At 39.6% G+C, this 20,724-nt stretch overlaps 1 protein-coding gene across 3 annotated transcripts in view; it reads right to left on the bottom strand.

Moving 5' to 3' along the window:
* The window catches only part of ZFHX4 (zinc finger homeobox 4), a 150,572-nt gene that overhangs the window by 101,875 nt on the left and 27,973 nt on the right, over nucleotides 1-20,724 (bottom strand). For all 3 annotated transcript variants that reach the window (XM_074577300.1, XM_074577305.1, XM_074577301.1), the window contains exon 3: nucleotides 20,700-20,724. This exon is cut by the window's right edge. In XM_074577300.1, the coding sequence (XP_074433401.1) occupies nucleotides 20,700-20,724 (25 nt within the window). The remainder of the gene's footprint in view (nucleotides 1-20,699) is intronic.

Genomic DNA, 20,724 nt, shown 5'->3' with positions numbered 1-20,724 from the left:
TGACCTAAGCAAGGAATTTGTTTCAGAAACTGCTATGTTTAAATGCATACTGCAGAATATCCGAGGAAAGCACATCCTGAATGTGTAAACTGAGCGTTCACGAAACAGCCAATTTCTAATGCTACATTTGCAATCAATCAGGGAACAGAAATATACCATGTGTCAAACCAAAACTAACCAAGAGAGCACAAAAGTTTAAACGTATTAAATATTGCAAATGACTGTAGGTTCAGCAGCGGCAGCAGGACCGAGCACAATTCTTTGGAAGATATTTCTAAAACAAAAGAAACTGAGGGAAGCTGATTTGGCCACATAAAAATGATGAAGGCATTCTTATCACTCCTTGGGTTACCTCAGTAGCCAAACACAGAATCCAGCAAGGCTTACGACTGCGGGATAGCTACCCGATGCCATTTCTACTGACTGTTGAGCCCCACCAGCATGACCTCGGTTTACAACACAGCTGGTATATCCAACCCCCAAGCCTGGCAAGATACTGAGTCAAACAATTTATTCCACCATCTAAGTCTGACGAAATAGTTCTGCAGATGAAAATCATCTGCATCTTGGAGACACCCCCACCTCAAGCACAGATGATTCTCCTGCAGTGGCCTTGGGCATATGTTGATCAAGAAGGGTGACAGACTAGAACTCGGCAATACTCCACATGGGAGCACATGAGTGCACCCACTGGGCTGATGAACAACCACCCCAAACTGCCCCCGCTCCCGAGTCCTCCTGCAAAAAAAGAATGGAGTCACTCAAGAGTAACTTCATTTATTGCTCTCAGGGCCTTCAGCTAGTCATCAATACCACTTTAGCATCAAACATACCAAGAGTATCCGACAGATCTGCAATAATAGGCATGCCTTTAATAGTGTCTAAGGGGCAAAGAAATGCCCTGATGCCTATGTCATCAACTGCAGCTAGTAGCACTGATCCTACCCGTAGTCTTGCCTTTAAATATAGCAATTCCACATGCAGGTGTATTGAAGGGACAGTAGTTTCACCAACTGATGCCTGAATGTGCATATGCAGTCAGTCCTAATTTGACTCTATCTTCTGCCGTGAGAGTCGGTTCAAGTTCCCAAGTCAAACGTTCCACATTTTTTCATTGCAACTGACTTCAAATATTCTAAAACATATATATATATACTCATTTCAATAATTGATACAATTAGTTGTGCACATGAATATTTAATGAGCCTTTCCACTAAAGGTTTAAAGGACTGGTAATAGGAAATAATATTTATTTCGTTGGCGGTTTTTAGGATCCTGAAAACGAAAGACAGAAAAGATCTATTCCTTCTTCTTGCTAGTACAGGGTTATTCCCTGTAGTGATTTGGCCAGATTAAAAATCAGCATTTAAATAGAAGTCACCAATTCAAAAGAGTAGTTCAAATCTGGAGTGATTACAATGCTTTTGCCTGCCAGCTGTCTATCGGTCCATCAGAAACGGTCTGGCACTCTCACCCTGATTTTTGATTGGGGCATAAGTCATCAAAAGTCACTGTTGCCCTTATCAGGATTGTTGCTATCAGCAGACAAGCCAGAAAGTGATAGCTCAGGTACCAGTACCCCTCCTCTTTAACCTAGGACCATGCTTGCACTCAAGTCATTATACTGGGAGATTCTGCACCAATGCTCTACAGTCTGCCCTTTCACTGCCATCTTGAGAACTAAAATTCATTAAAATAATTTTTAAAAATCAATGCACAAATCGAACTGCTTGAAGATACTGTTGAACTGCAAAGACTCCTGAACATTAGAACTAAAAGAAACTCTGAGGATTTATACTACAGTGGCTAAATCCGTTTCAATGTGAATTTTATATTTTGATCACCAAGTAAAAGTGACTTATTTAACACATGGTAATAGGTTTTGATATGTATCTAGCATTGTTTACTATAATATTTATTATTATTTATAGCAGCATAACCCACACAAGTTCCCAAAGGGTTAATGCAACTAGATGAGCTGAAATTCATGAGCATAATCCTAAACAAGTGAGTTGAAGTTCTATCAGGTCTATTTCATAGCATCAGGGATTACTGCTAGCAGTCTAATCCTACTGAGCCTAAGGGAGGTACGTTGTATTGTATTTGAAATCCTGGCCAGGAAAGAACGGAAGGTTAAATGGGTGCCTTGCTCTGTAATCAAATATCACAGGCACTACTTATCTATTCAATGAACAACTAACGTAGAAAATCAATTAGGAAACAAATAGCTTCTTCTTTTGATTTTTTTTTTTACCCAACAAAAAGGGAGAGTGAGGCGTAAATGCTTTTATAATATACATTTAACGAAACTATATCATACTATCCACTATAAAATAATTCTACACATAGACTGTCAAACGTTAACTAGAAGGCACAAAACACCCTATAGCAGCTGCTGGTGTTTTAATACTATTGCTTTACGTGCTAGGGCTATTTTCAAGGCTAGTGTGTATTTGAACACCAGCAACTGAGCATCTTCTCAATGTATAAAGCAGTACACAGAAACTATGCATACAAAAACATTAACCGACTGCAGATAGTTGGACTGTGCTCAAATGAAATCACAAATACATATCCGGTTGTTTGTAACTGAACATCTTAAATTATGTATCAGTTGTGAAGAGCATTTCTTCAGCTGTGCATCATCTTTTGTTCACTTGGTTAAAATCCCAGGAGTACTGAAAAAGGCTGAAGCTCCTGCTGGTCTTTGTTCCCAGCAGGGAGAAGTCCCTTTTGGTGGTCTTGAGGTTAACACCCTACCCCCCCGCACCCCCCATACCTGTCATTCTGAATAGACTTCACAGTCTGTGCACACAGACAAACAGCCTGACCTGGCCAGCTAGCTTGACCCCTGGGCAGGAAGAAGATCACATCTGGTTATTAATATTGGGACATTAAAAAAATGTAATCTTCAAGGCACTCGGAGAAGCAGGCTGGCAATTATATAGTATGCACTGGATGTCAGTCAGGGAGCATGTCAGCCTGATATTATGTCCAAGAATGCTAAAACATTCATTTTGCTCTGATGAGGGGTATCAAATACAGTTTCCCTCTGTATCTCTGAGAGCTGGTAAGAGAAGTTAGCCCAAGGCAGTTAAGTCTTCAGCTTATCTGTTCTTATACTTCCTAATTTTTAGTCTATTTTACACAGTTTTATACTGTAAAACATTTGTAGCTGAAAACTGCTGTAACTAGAAAAAAAAAAAAAGGCCATGATTTTACAGTAGAGGAAGGCACCTGATAAATGGACCAAAAAAATCTCAATACTACAATTGTGTTAAACATGTCCCCATCACATTTTCTGAATATTTTACCACTCTCTGGACTTTTTAGTTCATTCATACTGGACATGTGCATATTAGATGGTTTAAACACACTTAGTTTATATAATGGGCTAAAATATACAGAAACACACTTGTACGTGCTTGTGATACATGTTATATACACTTACACATACACAAAGCTTTATATAGTGTAGATTTAACAGTGTCATGTGTGAAATCTTAGTGCCACCAAAGACAATAGAAAATGTACCTTTTGCTTAGAGTTGGGCCAAATCTTAACACTTTTTAAACGACAACACAGAGACTCACTGGGATATATACTGAGAATATCAAACAACTTCATATCGCCTGATAATTATTTCACTAGTTATGCCTGAAACAGAATGAAAGACCATGGTCTGGAGCTCTTAGATGCTGTATGCTTATAAGCTGTATTTTGCTGGCATCCCAGCCTTATTGATGCCACATGGAAGATTTTGGATTGCCGGTGTCAACCCAGCACAGGTCCAGCATTCCTTCACAAAGAGTGCTCTGACCCTCCAAGGTTCACTTCTCTACCTGTCACATGGAAGGCAGAGGAGCATGGTCTTCAGAGAAATGTCAAGTCAGTCCTAGAAGATGGTGTCAACATAATCTCTGGGCTTGAAACCAGACCTACTCCAAGGGTAGTTATTATTAATGCTTCCAGCCCAGATAGCTTAAATCAGCTGCCATTAGTTTGGTTTTGCTGCAAACCACCATCAAGTCTTTTTCCTTGCTTCTTTCAGATGGAAAAATCTCCTTTCAAATTACATTGGGCCAACACCCAGGATGGGCCTTCTACCAATGATGTGTTCATCTTGTGATCTGTAAGTCTGAAAAAGGAGTTTTATAGCACTGGAGGAGGGAAGTTTCCAGTTTTCCAACAGAATGTTAGCACTTGTTTTTAGCTCTGATAGGCCTTGAGATGTCAGACCTTCAAACTGAAACACTATTATGTATGGAAAAGCTATTATAGGAAAAATGTAAGACGTTTCTGAAATATATTAGTCACAAAGTCATAGCAGTGTTTTTTCCCCTTAGTATTAGTGGAGCTTGGCTTGGTACATGCAGCCATATGAAAAAAGAGCATTGATACAAGTTAAAGAGCGCTCTACAAATTTCTCACATATTTTTCCTAATGCAAAATATGCAGGAGGTTCAAAACGCATGATAGTTTCCTGTGGGATGGTCAGCATACCTTTTTCTGCCTTTATTACTTAAAACAACACGGCCAACTCCAGCTCGAGACAATAAAACCTTTATCCCACTCATCCCAAATAATTAGAAATGCATATTTGATAATGTACACAAACACTCACACATGTATACAGAAGAGAAAGTGGGAAAGATTATTGGCAGAAAAGAGAAAAAATATGAAGGAGCTTGGGGCTCGGCAAGAGTGAAATCAGGCTAAGTACTGCAGAAATCACACCGTTCCAGACGTAGATGGCACTGTGAAAATAGACACGTAGAGATGTTGGTAGAGCAGGAAGAAGAAGAATGTGGTGAGGTGGTAAACACCGGCCGTATGTGTGTGCAACTGAGGTTGCAGAGAGTAAACCACGAGGCAAAGATGACACTATGCACAGTCCTGAGGGAGGTGGCGTTTTGGAGTGAAATTCCAAGCTTGAGGCAAGAGAGGAAATGTTTCTGACAGGTTGGGGCCTTTCAGGGTGGAGGCTTTCTGGTTTAAAATAGTAGCTGCTTGAAAAAATGTTCACAAATGTGGAATAATTTAGGAGGAGAAACAGGCTATGGATGAGGTGACCTAGTGTGTGTGCTCACAAAGTGTGTCATGGTTATCAATACCCAGTAACCTGTTTTGATCTGTAAAAGATATTTAGGGGTGGATTTTGTTCTAACAACACACACTCTGTATCAAACAGGGGATCTGTTTCGGTGAGAGGGAAAACGCTTCCAAATTAAAATCCTCTCTTCTTTTTCACACCCTCTTTGCAGAGCAGTCTCTCTGACTCGTCCTTTGTAACTAGCCTTTTCTCTAGAGCAACAGAAACAAATGGAAAAACCCTAGAAATAAACTTTGGGAGAAAAACAGAAACAGTAACCATCAATTTCAGCAAGAAATTACCCAAATAACAGAACTTTTTGAACTGGATAATTTCTCACAGTGGTGACAAACCACAGTAGTCAAACCACAGGAGAGCCATGTCCCAGTCAATTGAGAGAGTTAAGAAACACTGTCATTTTGGAAAACTCCTGGGTCAACTCCATTCTTGGAGTAACACTACCGAGATCAGCAATACTACAACAAAGATAGATTTGGCCCACATTCTTCCCGTCTCTTTCCTCTCATCACTATTTTAATAGGAAACAAACAATTTTTTTAAAGCTTCAAACAAATTCTACAGAGGATAAGAAGTCACACAACCAGTAGAAACCCTGTATTTTTCCTGTAACTTTTTGCAAACATTTAGACTTTTGTTTAACCATGACAATGACCTGTCTCATACTAAAGAAAACACCTCACGGACTCTGCTCATGCCTTTGGCAGCTGAATATCTTATCTTTGTGGCAAATTGAGGAAATAATCCTCACCAAAAAACTAAATGCTAGATGAAAAGTTGGGGGATGGGGTGTAGGAATGAGAGCCTGGTATATGTTTTGGCAACTAAAAAGAACAACCGGTGCTTGGAAACAACTGCGCTGGTTGATCAAGCCCAGAACGCGCTGACACAGCCCAGCCAGGCTCCCTGCAAGGTGAGCATGTGAGAAATGAAACGTACCGGAGCAAGGGATCAAAATACAGGACTGCAGTCACAAACTACAGTTTGTGACAACAGCCGCTGCCTTTCTGTCCCAGACAAAAAGGTTCCTGCAGTCACCGGCATCCCCCTGAGCCAGTTCTACCTGGGAGCTCCCCAGGGCTCCCTGTACGGGGGGAATGTCACTCTCAGCACAGACGCACTTCACATGTGCTCTGGCTGATGCCCTTCCCGCTCCTTCTCCCGGCACATCCCCTGTGTGCGGTGGAAGGACAGTGCACACACAGCGGGCTCCCTGCCAGCCGGGGACTCCCTGACATGAGCAGAATAACCCTGCCCTGCCCTCCCCCACGGCAGGGAACGTGCATCAAATCTCCAGTTTCTTTTGCTCCATTAATGGCAGAAAGGGAGCTGAGCCAAGGTTAGAGATGGTTGTCCTGTGACTGTGTGTTTGTCATACGTTTCCTTATTTCAAGTTTTCTCCAATGACTAATTCCCTCTTTAAGAGTTTCAAACAGAAGTAAACTATTCTCAGATGCAAACTGCTGGAGATAGTGAGAACCATTTAGAAGTATTTCATTTTACGGGGGCATAGGAAGTAAAAAAGGAAAAAACCAACAGTTACGTACTTCAACTTTCCTGAAAGAGGGAGGGGGGAGAATCTAAGGTCTTTCAAACCTAATTTTGTGAAAAGATATTCAGTGAGCTACAGCCAAGATAAATGCATATTAACATGCTTCTTTTGCTTAACTAATTAGCAGTGTTACAGGGTTCAGTAGTGACATTTCAGCAGTAATTGATCCTCTGATGCAAGTTTTGTGTATTTCACACTAGCCCATACATCCAGCCAAGAGGCTGCACGAGGACAGAGGCTGGCAGTCAGCACAGGGAGCCGGTCACCGCCTCAGCGTGACCTTGGACCCTGGGATGCTAAACCCACGCAATCAACAAGAGCCACTAGCAGTCAGCATTTCTGAAAATCAGATCCCTAAATCCCTCCACTTTTAGCACTTCCTTCACCACTGGCAGGTAGCATAGCTAATTTAAATTCAGGTGGCAACTGCCCTAAAATAGTGTTTGTATATACTCACACAGGGAATCGGGAACTTCCTGGCTTGCTCTGAAATTAGTATTTCATTTCAAATTTTGTGCTGACTTGGTGGGGAGGGCATTTGGCATCATATTTTCACATTACTTCACACTACATACAGGGTAACTTAGTTACTATACATTTCTTTCTCTTCTAAACCCTAACGTGAAAGGTTTTAATGTCAAGCAGCATGAAGGCCAGAACAATCCAAAAGTCAACACAGCTCCCTCAGTATGAGTTCAACCACTACAGACATCCCATCTGTATTTCATGGTGTACCTTAATAACAATCAATAATACATTAAAGTCAGCACTGAACAGTATAAGAAGAGCACACTACAAAGAGTCCATTTGAGTTATGCCTCAGCCTTGGAGTCTACATACAGAAACATCATCTTCGGTTTTGCAGCAGGAAATGAATATCTGGGGTAAATATTTGCAGGTAGATGGCTAATTAGCTATTTCTGTTCTTCAAGCTCAACGCATACTTAACTGCCTACAGGTGTTTGCACCCCAAGTCACTATGTACAGCAATAAATGTGGGAAAGCAATAAGAAGCAGCTGTCTGAAGAGACAGGCAATGTGACACGGGGGTAAGCTGGATACCTCTTTCCCTCACTCCCCTAATATTAGGGGGAAATGAACAGGGGGAAATAAATTCTTCCATGGGGTAACTCAGAGCTGGAGTTTTTCCCTCTCGGCTGACTAAGCAGGAGGTGGCCTAACCACTTAATGTAGGCACCGAACACAGAGGCAAAAAAGTCATGGATTAGAAACTGACAGAGACAGAAGACAAGCTAGAGGAACTAACAGGCCATTTAACAGAACAAAAGTTACCTCTGGGTCTTCTAACATCAAACTAGGACTGATCTTGCAAGGGGTGTAAAAGAATTAATGCCAGTCAAGACCAGCCAAAGAACTATCAAGAATGCCAGAGAGGTTTAAAGCCAGCTGAGCACGCAGGTGAAATTCAGTATTGACAAATGAATCCAAGAAAATGTATATTAGAAGAAATTATTTGAACCAATCAAACGTGCTACTGGTGTCTACGTTAAATGTAACTGCTCTAGGAGACTTGGGCATCAGTACGAATGGGGGCGTGGGAAGAGACATGCAATGAAAGGCAACATATTTCCAGCACAGAATGCAATAGGATTTGTTTAAAGCAGATTATATTTTTGGATGCTCCAGGCATGGGACAGTAAGATCATACAGTTCCACTGAGAACAGTGTGTTCAGTTCTGAAATATCTGTATATCTCAAGAAAAATTTAGCAAGGGTAGAAGGAGTTCAGAGATCAGTGATGGGATTAACAGAAATGTGGAAAAACTTCCACTAAAAGCAACACTGAATAGACTGAAATTCTTTGTGCCTGAATAGTGTAAGTAAAAGAGAGACATGATACAAAGATCATAAAATAATCATAAAGCTTGTTATGAAGATATAAAGATTATATAGAAAGATCATAAAGCGAGTAAGAACACATGATCTCTCCTGTTCTGTTACCAGATGAATAAACAAACAAAACTTAATAACTTAAATGAATGACAGAAATTTTTAAAAGCTGAAAAATGATACATATTTGCAGGTTAAATTAACCTGCGGAACTCCTTCCCACTGCATGTGATTGAGACAAGAGTTCAGTTTATAAACTGATTTGATGTTTGTGTACATATAAGACCATCCAAAGACCACTTTGGGGGGAAAAAAAAAAAGATACTTGAATATGTATGATGTTAATTCATTGCTCTTTAAGTACAGAGAACGTATGAGAAGAAAAAGAGTTTTCCTGTATGACCCACATTATTACATATTTGCCCATGAAAGACTTTTTTGCTCTGCTCTGAGAAGCAATTGTTGTTAGCCAGTCTGGAGCAAAGAGATTAGATAAGGTGGACTAATGGTATAATTTGCTGTTATAGGACAATGATTGCATACTTGGCCTATTAATGTGCTGTTGCTTCTAAAACAGCATTCTCTTCTGTTACAGACAGCTACTGCAAGAGATGTACTTGACTAACTTTATTTGCAATGGAGTATTTTTCATTAGGACAGGTTGGAAAGATGTCTCATGATTACATGACTCAGAAGCAGCTCCAAAGAAGAAAGAAATATTCTTTACACCCTGACCAAATCCTGATAATTTCAGCCTGGAAAGTGTCTATAAGAAAATTATAAGTAACTGGAAGAAGGAAATTAGAACAGAAATCGAAATCCAACTTTTAGTACAGCAGACATTAACATATATAGACCTTTGTACGGTATTATAGCAGGTGACAGCAGCAGCCTGGGGTATGTATGGACACACATAGTTTTAAATTCTGTTTATGCTCTTGGGAAGTGTACACTTTTAGAAGCACACACACCTGCCTTTTTGCTTCCCTCTACTGCACCCCCTGTGCAAGAAACCCAGTCTCCGATAGCTGTGACTTCCTCCCTAACACTAGTGTTGGATAATATCTGTCTCTCTGAGTTCTCACGAGCATGGACAACTTCAGGCTCCATCTCTAACTCATTCCTCCCAGTAACGGACATTCTATTAAGCACATGTGCGGATAAATATAGGCAGACAGAAAGACAGATAGATATTTCTTCACACAGGTGAAGAAATTAAGTGGTATGCTTAATTACATTTCTATAAGGTCCATTTAGACTGCCAAACATATTGGGGGCCAACCTCTCACTCACCTCTGCTCAGTTAGAGACACATTTTCTTTTTCCCCAAGGCCATGCCCCGTTTCCTAGTCCAGACAGTATTGAGCTTACCTTCTAAATCTATTAGGACAAACAACTACGAGAAGTAAAGGAGAGACATCTGTTTAGTTCCTGTTGTGAACATGAGGCACAAAGCCTTTGTATCTGCAGAGCACAAAAGCTGAGTGAACTGGGATACAGGCTTGAACTCTGTAACATGAGATTTCAGCGTTCTCCTTTTATTGATTACCAGCTCAACTCTCTTCCTTATAATAAAAAATATTACATATACAACCAGCATAGCCCTTGTCCTTTGTATACCCCAAAAATGCTTTAGGAAAACCTTATCATCTGTTTGATACTTTTGAGGTAGCTGAGGCCACAGAATTTGAGCAGTACAGTGGAGAACTCATGAAAGAAAACAAACACCCTAGAAAGGCTACAGTTCCTACATGTGATATATTGAGCCATAGATGTTCCCACAAACCTTTTATTTTGCGGGGGGGGTGGGAGGGGTGAGGAGGGTGGGTGTGTTCGGGAGGGTGGGTGTATTCAAGAAATGAAAAAAAAAAAAACACTTAAAGAAGCTGCAAAGTGTCTTTTTTTTGCTCTTTCTCAAAAATACCTGTCAGGACTCCTAATGACTAGTTCCGAAGATTTTCATCTCTTGAGTGCTCTAAGTCACAGAAATGTAAGTATCATGAAGATACTGGTGAAGCTTGACATGCTACAAGAAATACCAGTGGATGTAGGAACAGGGAGACAGAGCACAGCATATCCAACTCATCATTGCCTGTAAGACTGTCTTAGCAAGTCAAAAACTGACAAAGCATATCCACAACTTAGGTACAACACCTATTTCTGAGATGCATCTGCAACAGGGTTAGCCCCAGGGGCCAATACAGGAGTGCTTTCAAATCTGCCCAATCACTCTAGGACACAAATTTGGTACAATTAGTCTTAAATTATTTTTTGTGGCCTGTGATCTTTGTCATCTGAGAGCTGACTTCTGATATATCTCAGCAGGGTCCTGACTTCCTCCCGGGTCAAAGATTTTTGAGTCACAGAAGTTTCTGGACAAATAAGGACATAAGGTTTTCAAAAGCACTTGCAGTTTGGCCTCGTTTTTTCCACCAGCTTCATTCTTCCTAATTTCCAGTCATTCATTAGCTGCATACATATCTGCAAATGCCAAAGGGTGTTTCCAAAATAGTAACATCTAGATACTAAAAGCTGTCTCATTTCAGTAGTAAAGCAAGCCTTTTTCCATGCTCTCATCACTAGCAGACACAAAGAGCAAGAATACCAAGACCCTCCTTAGACTTTGTTTCATTGTTACAGCTGTAAAAATATCAAGCTTCTGGTCATTCACAAAGTGTTTATTCAATTAGAAAACTTTAGAATTTTTGCCTCCATCTATTTCTCAGAGAGCAAGTTTTTTGTCTAAGTAACATAGAAAACAGGAGCATTGCTGTTTAAATGGGATGAAGCTGCATGAGGGGAAGTTCAGATTGGACATTAGGAAAAGGTTCTTCACTGAGAGGGTGGTCAGTCACTGGAACAGGCTCCCCAGGAAAATGGTCACAGCACCAAGACTGTCGGAGTTCAAGTAGCATCCGGACAATGTTCTTAGTCATAAGGTTTAGTTTTAGGTAGTCCTGCGAGGAGCAGGGAGTTGGGCTCGATGATTCTTACAGATCCCTTCCAACTCTAGATATTCTGATTCCATGATTCTGTGAATAAGAAGAACTGCCCTTCCTTCTCTTTTGCCATTAGGACCCAGAGTTTTGAATTTAGTGTAAGGATAACATCAGTCATACCCGGTATGATACTTGAGCCAGTTGCAACTTTTCAGGATTTCCCATGGAAAACATCCTCCTTCTTAATAAAGCAGTTTGGAGACAACTGACCTCCCCCCTTCTCCCAGACAAGGACTACCATAGGCCCAATCACAAGTTTAGGATGTCAGTGGAAAAATTCCGTACATGTCAAACAACTTGAGAATGAGATGATATAGACCGTTGGAAGTGCCTGCTAAAGTTCTGGTAAGAAGAGCTTCCACTGCAAGCCTTTGTTTTAAACAGAGTCATCACAACAGGATATTGATCTTGGACTTTTTCTGAATAAGGGTAACCTATATTTCTATAAAAAGTCTGGGCACAAACTATCCCTGAACAGCAGATTCTGCGCTGCATTTATGGGTAGAAGTGGCTCCATGGTTCTCTCCAGGAGCAGTGCAAGGAAGTGATGCATGTTATTCTTCTTTGGGAGAGTTTATAAGGAAGACCAGAGATTACAAATAAACGCTCTTCTTTGGGCAGCCTCCTGAATACTGTCCCTATATACTAGGTTGCCTGCACACAATCCAGTGATAAACCAGTAGTTATACAGTCATATATTTTAGACATGTGAATCATGTTAACAGCATGGTTTGATTAACACCCTAGGATAACAGTTTTACATAGAAAAAATGACACCTTTTGTTAGGCAACTCATGTGGTCAAATATCTGCTCTTGGAATAAGATTAATATATTACCTTCATGGCTCCCATTAGCAATATGTAGTTTCCTATTCACGCATATAAGCAAGGAGTATTGCTCATACTCTTCGGATATGACAAAACCATTTTTTTTTTCTGTTTTTGTCACTGCTACTGCAGTAGGATGCCCCAGGCATGGGAATCTGCACACTTCATCATTCAAGGACTACCTTTGCTTGATTTTTGTTTCCTTCGATGCCCCCTGCCTTTAAAAGCTAAAGATTATCTTAATGTCTTCCCTCCCACCGGGAGAGTAGCACATAGAGTTTCCCCTGAGGCTGTGGTGCACAATACTCTGTGTATCTGTCTGCTGCAGAACTGCAGGGCTGGCACCTTCTGCTGCAGACCAAGGGGGTCATTTCCATGACATCCTCCTTCACGGCTGTCCACAAAGCGAAGGTCTTGAGGTTCTCAGCGAAGCTTCACCTTCTTTATATATCAGCACGAGGAAGTATGATCATTGTTCTGCACTATCTGCCTGTATTAAGTACACCAGCCTAGCAGACAGATCACCAGGATCAAAAAATATTACAAGCTACCACGCGTAATTTATGTTTTATTAACATAAAAGCCCTACCCACATTTAATGTAGTTACTACCCAATTCCTGTTGTACTGTATTGTATTTTGCCCACAAACACACCCATGGAAGTTTATCCCATAAAATATGTCTCCTGCATTGTGCCCGATTCTTTCTAAAACCAACAGAATTGGTATTACTCAGCAATTCACACCAGCCTCTTCACTGACCTTCCTTACAAAATCTGACTGGAGTATTGCTCCAGTGGTACCCCAAAGGAGAAAAAAAATAAATGCAAAAAATTAATTTGTCTATCTAGCAAGATAGTCACATATAGAGCCAATACAGTCCCAAGAGCTGTGTGTCGAACAGCTCAAAGCTCACTCCCGTGCATATAAGGTCCCTAAGGTTTTATTCCCATCAACCCTTCTATAATTTCCCAATTCCGGCATTTTGTCTGGATGGACTGACAAATGCATAGACAAGGGAAAGTTTCTCCGAAATCACTTAGCAAAAGCAATAGCAAAGCTGAAGTACACACATGCATGTCAAAATATAACTTTCCTGTCATTTCTCTTGGTTTTTTTTAGTGCTTATTCTTAAATACGTGGAAGAGATGGTGGAGAAAAATCCCACCTGGGAGTCTGGTAAACTGTAATTACAATTTTAAAGACACCTGTAGTGAGTTGCGTAATACCAGCTAAAATCTCCTAAGGGTAACAAGAAAATCTATGTTGCAAGGCTAGGAGGGAGTGGCTGCTAAATCCATAGCTGCAATCTATTTATGCAGACATACACACGCACTCACATTGACATAATACCCTTACATACACTATACGCTGCATCTCTACTTTGAATCTCAGTCAGAAATCATTACATATTTCTCTTCATGTCAGAATGAAAGTACTCCAGGTACAAAACCCAGCTGTTATACAGCCATTTTGTGTGTTGAGCACGCTGAATAAATGAGGCTGATCCTTTTTTATGCTGCTTTTGCTCCCCTCCTTGCTCACTCTTGCCGCTCTGCAAGAGGAGCTACGAGCTTGGGCTCCACCGGGCACCGCGCATGGCAAGTCATCTCCAAACATCCTCCTCTCAAAGAGTAGCCTTAGACGTCCTCACGCAGGACAGCACGCAGACTGCGATCCTGGACAGCATTTCAAGGGAAGAACATGGGGATTCTCTAAACCGTGATTTGAGAGTACCTTTCTGCTTTAGCAGTGTACCACAAGCTGAACACAATGCATGCTATTTTTTACAAGGCCCATTATGTAGGACTATCTATCTGACAGCCAGGCAACATCTGAATATCAAATTAAATAGACATGAAACATAATGTGAATTTTTTTTCTCTACTATTATATTTTAAATTTAAAATAAAAAATAATAGCTTTGAAATTACTATTCTGCTACCCCGCAACTTTTTTCTCTGTTTTTAAATAAATGCACTTATCTATAGTGTATAAGTATATACGGTAGGCATATATGTTATGTATAGCTGACTACATAATGTGTTCTTTGAACATTCGTTTCTCTTTCTACATGTAAGCACAACAGCATAATCTGAATTGCAGTAACCAAAACTTGCAGTGAAAATTAAATTTCATAAAACATTTAAAAACTTAAATGAACATAAACCTGAAAGTACTATAAAAATTGAAATATCCTTTATCGTGAGGTTTACGTTTAGCAACAAATTAGAATAACTTTTGTTTATCACTGAAAACAGCTTTTTTTCACCTACACAAACAACAAGAATAAGATTAAGCAAAACACGGTTTGGCTCCTCTGATGTGCAGGCATATTCCAATTTCCTTTCCACAATGATTTTTATGCAAATCAATGCTGCACAATCTCCTGACCTCTTTTACCATCATACTGGGACAATGACAGTTCAATAATTGGACTGGCATATATCTAGGATATTTGATTTTAAATTAAAAAGTTAGTGCAGGACAATTGAAATGAAAAGAATGTGACTTTCTGTTAATTCCAGACTGATCAAGTATCAACATTTCATGCCAAACAGAGTAAAGCAAACAAAGTGATGGGGGCTGTTAGTCCATTCGTGCCCGCATGCATATACTTCACACCCCCCACCTCAGTTGTTAATTCCTAACAACGATGCTTTCATCCAGAACAAGGATAATGAGAAAAGCCCAAGCAGTGTTCCTTGGGGAACTGTTACACTAAAAGTTACCTAAGGACTAAATCCCACTTGTGCCTCCTGCACGTGATAAAGATGAGCAAAGCATTCAATATCCCTGGCTGATTTAAAACCCAAATATGCAAACAGCATTATGGAATCCAGATAGACTATTCTGCTTCGCTGATGCCAGATGCGGAAAAAAAGCTAGTCTAATTAAGCTTTTGACTTTGAACCAGCAGAGGAGTGGACACCTCGCTGTAAAAAAAGCAGTGCATAACCCTGGGTGAAGAGCAGGTGCTGCACGGTATTTGCATTTCCTGCAGAGGATGCTAGCTAGCGGGACCAAGCAGCTGACCGTGAAAATTCTTGGCCCTAAGTGACCCAAGGACAGACTATAAATCCATCCTATAAAATATAGTAAAAGCCCCGTTTGTTCTTCCACTCTTTCAATATGTGATGTTATACATTTGCGATTATCTCATTTTATTGGGCTCTTTAGAAAGCTGTTTATGATCATTTGTGGACAAAACAAAGGCTCATTGTAAACTCTTTTTTAAATAAGTTGGAAGGTCAGTTTGAAACAAAGGGCACCACTTTCATGACTGCTACACGCAAGCTATGCTTGTGTGTGTAATATTACAATGCATTTCAGCAAAGGGGTAGAGTCCTAGCTAATTACAAAGCTAACATATAATAGTATTGCATTAGCAGCCCAAGAAATTCCTATTGAATTGCATACATCTGAAAACAGAAAGACGTGCTTGTGCTGAAACTTAATTATCTTGGCAAAAACTGTGAGGGCCAGATTCTCAGAAGACATAAACACAAAGCTCTGCTTTACGCTCCTGAGGATCTAATTCTTTGTTTATTCAGATAACCTCCATCAGATAAAACTTAACCATTTGGATTGACTAATTTGCCCTATTATTTATGGTATCTACAGCTAAGTATCACAATTACTACTCGGTTTGTGAGTAGGAAAAAGAATACTGCTGGTCTACAAATATAAGGCCTGAAGGAGACAATCGGCGTGCTCTGCCAGGTTAAAAATGTTAATGCTGTTGCATTCCACCCTAGGCAAAGAAGACAAGCCTTTTTTAAGGACAGTTCTGTCTGAAATTCTTTTTTATGGGTTCAAAGTAAAATATTATGGTAAAAAATGAATACAGCTTTGTTTGTTTCTTCAGTCATCGTTAGCAATGGACATAAGGGTATTCTGTTTTTGAGCCCATATGGAAAGATCATCAACACTTTCTGCTTCTGGGTCCTTTGCCAAAATACCATATCCCACATGCCTTTTACCTTAAAACATAAAAGAAAAGGTGTTGTTCTGGTCAAATAAAGAAATAATTTTTACTAGCATACGTCTAATGTTAAAGCTGCCTAAATCCTGCCAAAGACATTAAAACACCATCTGCAAAACAGATTTTCATTAAATTGATCAGTTTAAAGTTAAGCAGCTAGGCAGATGATGCTTTTGAGCTAACCTTTAACCTTTAACCTTCTTAAACTGAAATCAGGTCACTCCTTTTGGGTAATATCTTTGTCGTTTGAGAACACAAGAGGTAAAGCGATCTATCCAAATTGAGCTGACAATCGTAGCATTAATAGTGTTATGGATCAATATTTTGTCAATAAAGGGAAAACCAAGGTAGTTTTCACACAGCTGAGTATTACTCTGCTAACTGCTGCCTGTCACTTTCTCTGAGCTCCTAAATACTTGCATATAAGACGTAAACTGCAGTAAATATCCAATATAAAAGTAATGCCTATTAAAGCTGTTGTCAGCTAATTGAATAATATTGTTGATAGACTAACTTCAAATATTTACTTGTGATTAGAAATTGATCATGTCATTCAGTTACTTGGTTAAGTAAAACTTCTTTTCAGCCACTCCAGCTTACTTTGCAAAAAGGCGACCTGCGTTTGTTTATTTATTAAAAGTATTTGGCGACTGTTTCATGAGCACAGGACATGATATGTGTGGTTCCCTGAATCAGAAGGTATTTGACTAAGCTACAAAATGGCTTCCTTAAGAGCAGTTCCAGCTATATGTACTTTATATGCACAGAGGTGGATCCTTGTCCTGCCTCAGCTTCCCAAACCTGCAGAAGCTGAACCCTTCTTCCTGCAGAATGGCAATGCACTCTGTTGCTATAGAGGCTCTCTCTGTTTACATGCGGAGTCACTGAATGCTTCTTGACGGATCCTGCGAAGGACTCATGACTCTTCTGTGGTTTAATTTGCCAATATCGAGCTGCGCAATTCCAAATGTAAGTCTTTAGGAAATTCATTTAGGCCAAGCTGAGTTCACTCAGGGTAAGGCCATTTTGTTCTGGCTCCTAGCAGCCGCATTACCAACACCATTTGAATACTGCACTTCTGTAAGGAGCAATCAGGCCATTTCTTTCTTAAATACCTTAGAAAACAGTTAGAGCTTTCACTTTGCCACATTTAGAATCTAACTCTAAAAGTGACATTTCAGTACTGCCTAAAATTATACAGCTTCAGAAGAGAAGCTCTGATCTTCATGGTCGCTTTAAAAGCTATGGTTATGAAAAGACATCCTTTTATTCCATCAATAGTTAAGCACAGGAAGAGAAATCAAGCTGTTAACGGCAACATTTATAAAAAGAAAATTCACAAAACAATAACATTTAAATAAATATAAATGACTAAAGAAAAAACTTTCAGGCGCTTGACAAAGCAAAGGAACAAAGCCACAGATTCTTTTTCTGTGCTTTCAGATGGTTTTAGTATTAAAGTTTTTATTGCCAAACCATATTCACAGCACCTTAATTTTAAAAGAGTTAGAGGAGCTGCTTGAATATAAACACAATTCATGAATATTCGATATCGCTCCCAAGGCATATATCTATTATTCATACAAATTAATGTTCTTTTTTTCCTTAGGTGCTCTAAAAGTTTATCTGATGTATCAAGAGAAAAAAAGTTTACAACTCTCTTGGTGTCAACAGCTTCACCAAGACCTGACAAAACTATCAAGTCTGCTAGCAGATAACTTTACAGACTTTCAAAATCTCATTTATTTCCACCTTGAGGCCTGAATGTACACCCACAATTAAAATTAAAGTTTTCTGGGTGACGTACAGGGGCCTTACATTCTGTTATAAAGCACACACATCTGGAACATTTTGGTTATTTGGGACACGCTGTAGTACTGCCAACCCCAAATCTTAAAAAATAATAATAGTAATACCCCAACTGATATTTTAAGTAAGTCAGTCCTCTCCTTCAAATTAGCCTTACAATGAGATTATATAAAAAGAGTGTGTGCATGCGTACATGCTATCTGCTTTCTGAGAGTTGTTAAGCCTAGCAGCATTCAAATTTCCAAGTTTCTCTAGGAAGTCATGAGGGACAAAAACTTTTTAAAAAGCCAAGATTCTCACTAGCAATCCTAGGGAGAAGTCTTTAAAAATACACACATCAGGAGACTTGCAACCCTATGGTTACCAGCAGTACACTTTCAATTGTCCTTCTGTAGGACATGAAACTTAGAGGGTGTCTAGGAGCTTATGCGTTCCTTCTCCACTGGGATGTCTTTCGCCCTAACTGATTCAGAGACTGAACTTAAAAGGTTAGCAATGGTCATTTGCCATGTATGATAGCTGCACCACATAGGCACTACTGAATTGCTCCATCTAACAAATCAGGATCTGACAAAGAAGCAAGTTCAATGGCAGGACATTTTTAGTGATGAGGGCTAAGAGCTGAGACTCGCTCCCTTAGTACGCTAAATCAAATGTTTTGTAGGACATGCTGCAAACCCAAACATACCTGATGAAGATTTCTCTAGAAATTGGGTTGAGTGAGTGAAGAGACAGTGTTGTTTTGAGCAGATAGTTTGTACCTTGCAACTCCATAGCTATGCCTATAGCTTTATTTAAAAAATAGACAACTGGCATGTTATTTTCAACAGTCTCCAAAGCTTTGGCAGTGAAGTCATCTGAGAAAAAAGCCCTCTGCCTGCCCATTTCTCAATCTGTCATTCCTATCTGTGGCTCAGTTTGCAGCAGCATCTCTCTGAATGGTGGCATTATAAAACAGATCACTGAAATAATCCACAGTAACACTTCAAAGAAGAGACGGGGACCAGCTATGTTTAACCTAGGTCATTTAAAAAACCTGACTTAGAGCGTGGCTCCACAATCAGCGTAACTGGAGGGAGCAAGGAACCACTTCATGGATGACAGGGAACTTCTGAAGGCAGTTTTGCTGCTGAGGCAGACTAACTGTCTCACTGTACTCCCAGCTCTTCTCACATTTTTCAAAATGGAACTTTGGGTCTTTAAAAAAAAAACCCACAATAAACAAGCACAAAAAATTCACCTCCCTAGAGCTAAGGAAAAATGCAATTTAAATAAAACATAAGATTAAATTAGCAGAGCAGTCAGCATTGTAGGACAATATAATAGACCTGATCTTGTGTTACTGCCAATTTTGTCCAGAGCAGATCCACCAAGGTTACAACTATCAGGTTATAAAATTAAAATCCATGTTACTGCCTGGGCACCCTGTGTTAACTCAGAACAACTACTTGAACAAGGTTGAACACCAGTAAGATGTTATTTCTTGCTTAAAGTAGAGGTCTGCTGAGGCTTTTCTGTATTTGTTCCGTGTGCACACATTTTCAAGATGATTAGAAAACTAGCATAGTTGCTGTAATCAGCAGATGACTCCTGATAGTTTAGTTATCACAGATTTCTAGTATAAATCAATAGATAACACTTGCAAAATGGATTTTCTAATCATATTTAGAGCTTGTTACAGTGACTAATGGTTTGCAATATTTCCTGAATTTTTATATCCCCTAGACAAAAGAAGTTTTTAATAAGTTACAAAGTTATTCATCTTGGAAATGAATGTGTTATATTTTGTACTGAACCAAGACAATCAAGCCAATCCAGTAAACACACTGCAGAAAATAAGTTACCCCATAATTAGGGTTTGGAAAAAGTCATGACAAGTTGTGTAATAAATGGTATTCATCACTCCCACATATTCATTATATCCACATAGTTTTTTCCAGTAAAGATAAAAATATAGTTGCCATTCTACTAACATATTTATCTACACCACACCCTTTCATGTTTGTGAAAAATCATTATTGGCTTGGAAAAGAAGGGTAGACAAAAGGATGGCAGTGCTTACTTTTGAATATCCTTGGTAATAATGTGGCATATTGCATGTGCTTACTGAAAATACCGATGTAAAATAGCTTGGCTGTGATAGATTACGGTTGCAAACAGATACATATGCCAGAAAGTGATCTCCTCCACGATGCACAGTATGGAAAACTCATCATTTTCCATAATCCCTGTCAAGCTTCTGATCAAAATGTAATGGACGAAGTCTGAAAACATTATAAAAGATGTAAAACGCCTCTTGTCATTTATTCCGAGAGAACTTTTTAAAAAAACCCTTACGTTCCTTGTGTTGTTCACAGTAAGTGCATCCTAAAGGGGCCCTCAGGTGAATCAACATGACTCATCGGGAGCACTCCTCCCTGACTAGCCTGCATACGCTTTGTTCGATTATACGCACGTTCAATAAACATTTATTCTGCTGATTAATCGAAGTCTTGTTCGATTAGCACTGAAACAGTTAATTGCCTAGTCTACTTGGTGCCAACTGAAATTGCTGTCACTGGCTTACCTTGTACAGTTTCAGGGCTGCCTCG

The sequence above is a fragment of the Larus michahellis genome, chromosome 2 (genome assembly GCF_964199755.1).
Source record: "Larus michahellis chromosome 2, bLarMic1.1, whole genome shotgun sequence".
NCBI lineage: Eukaryota > Metazoa > Chordata > Aves > Charadriiformes > Laridae > Larus > Larus michahellis.
This window is presented reverse-complemented; position numbering and strand designations above follow the sequence as displayed.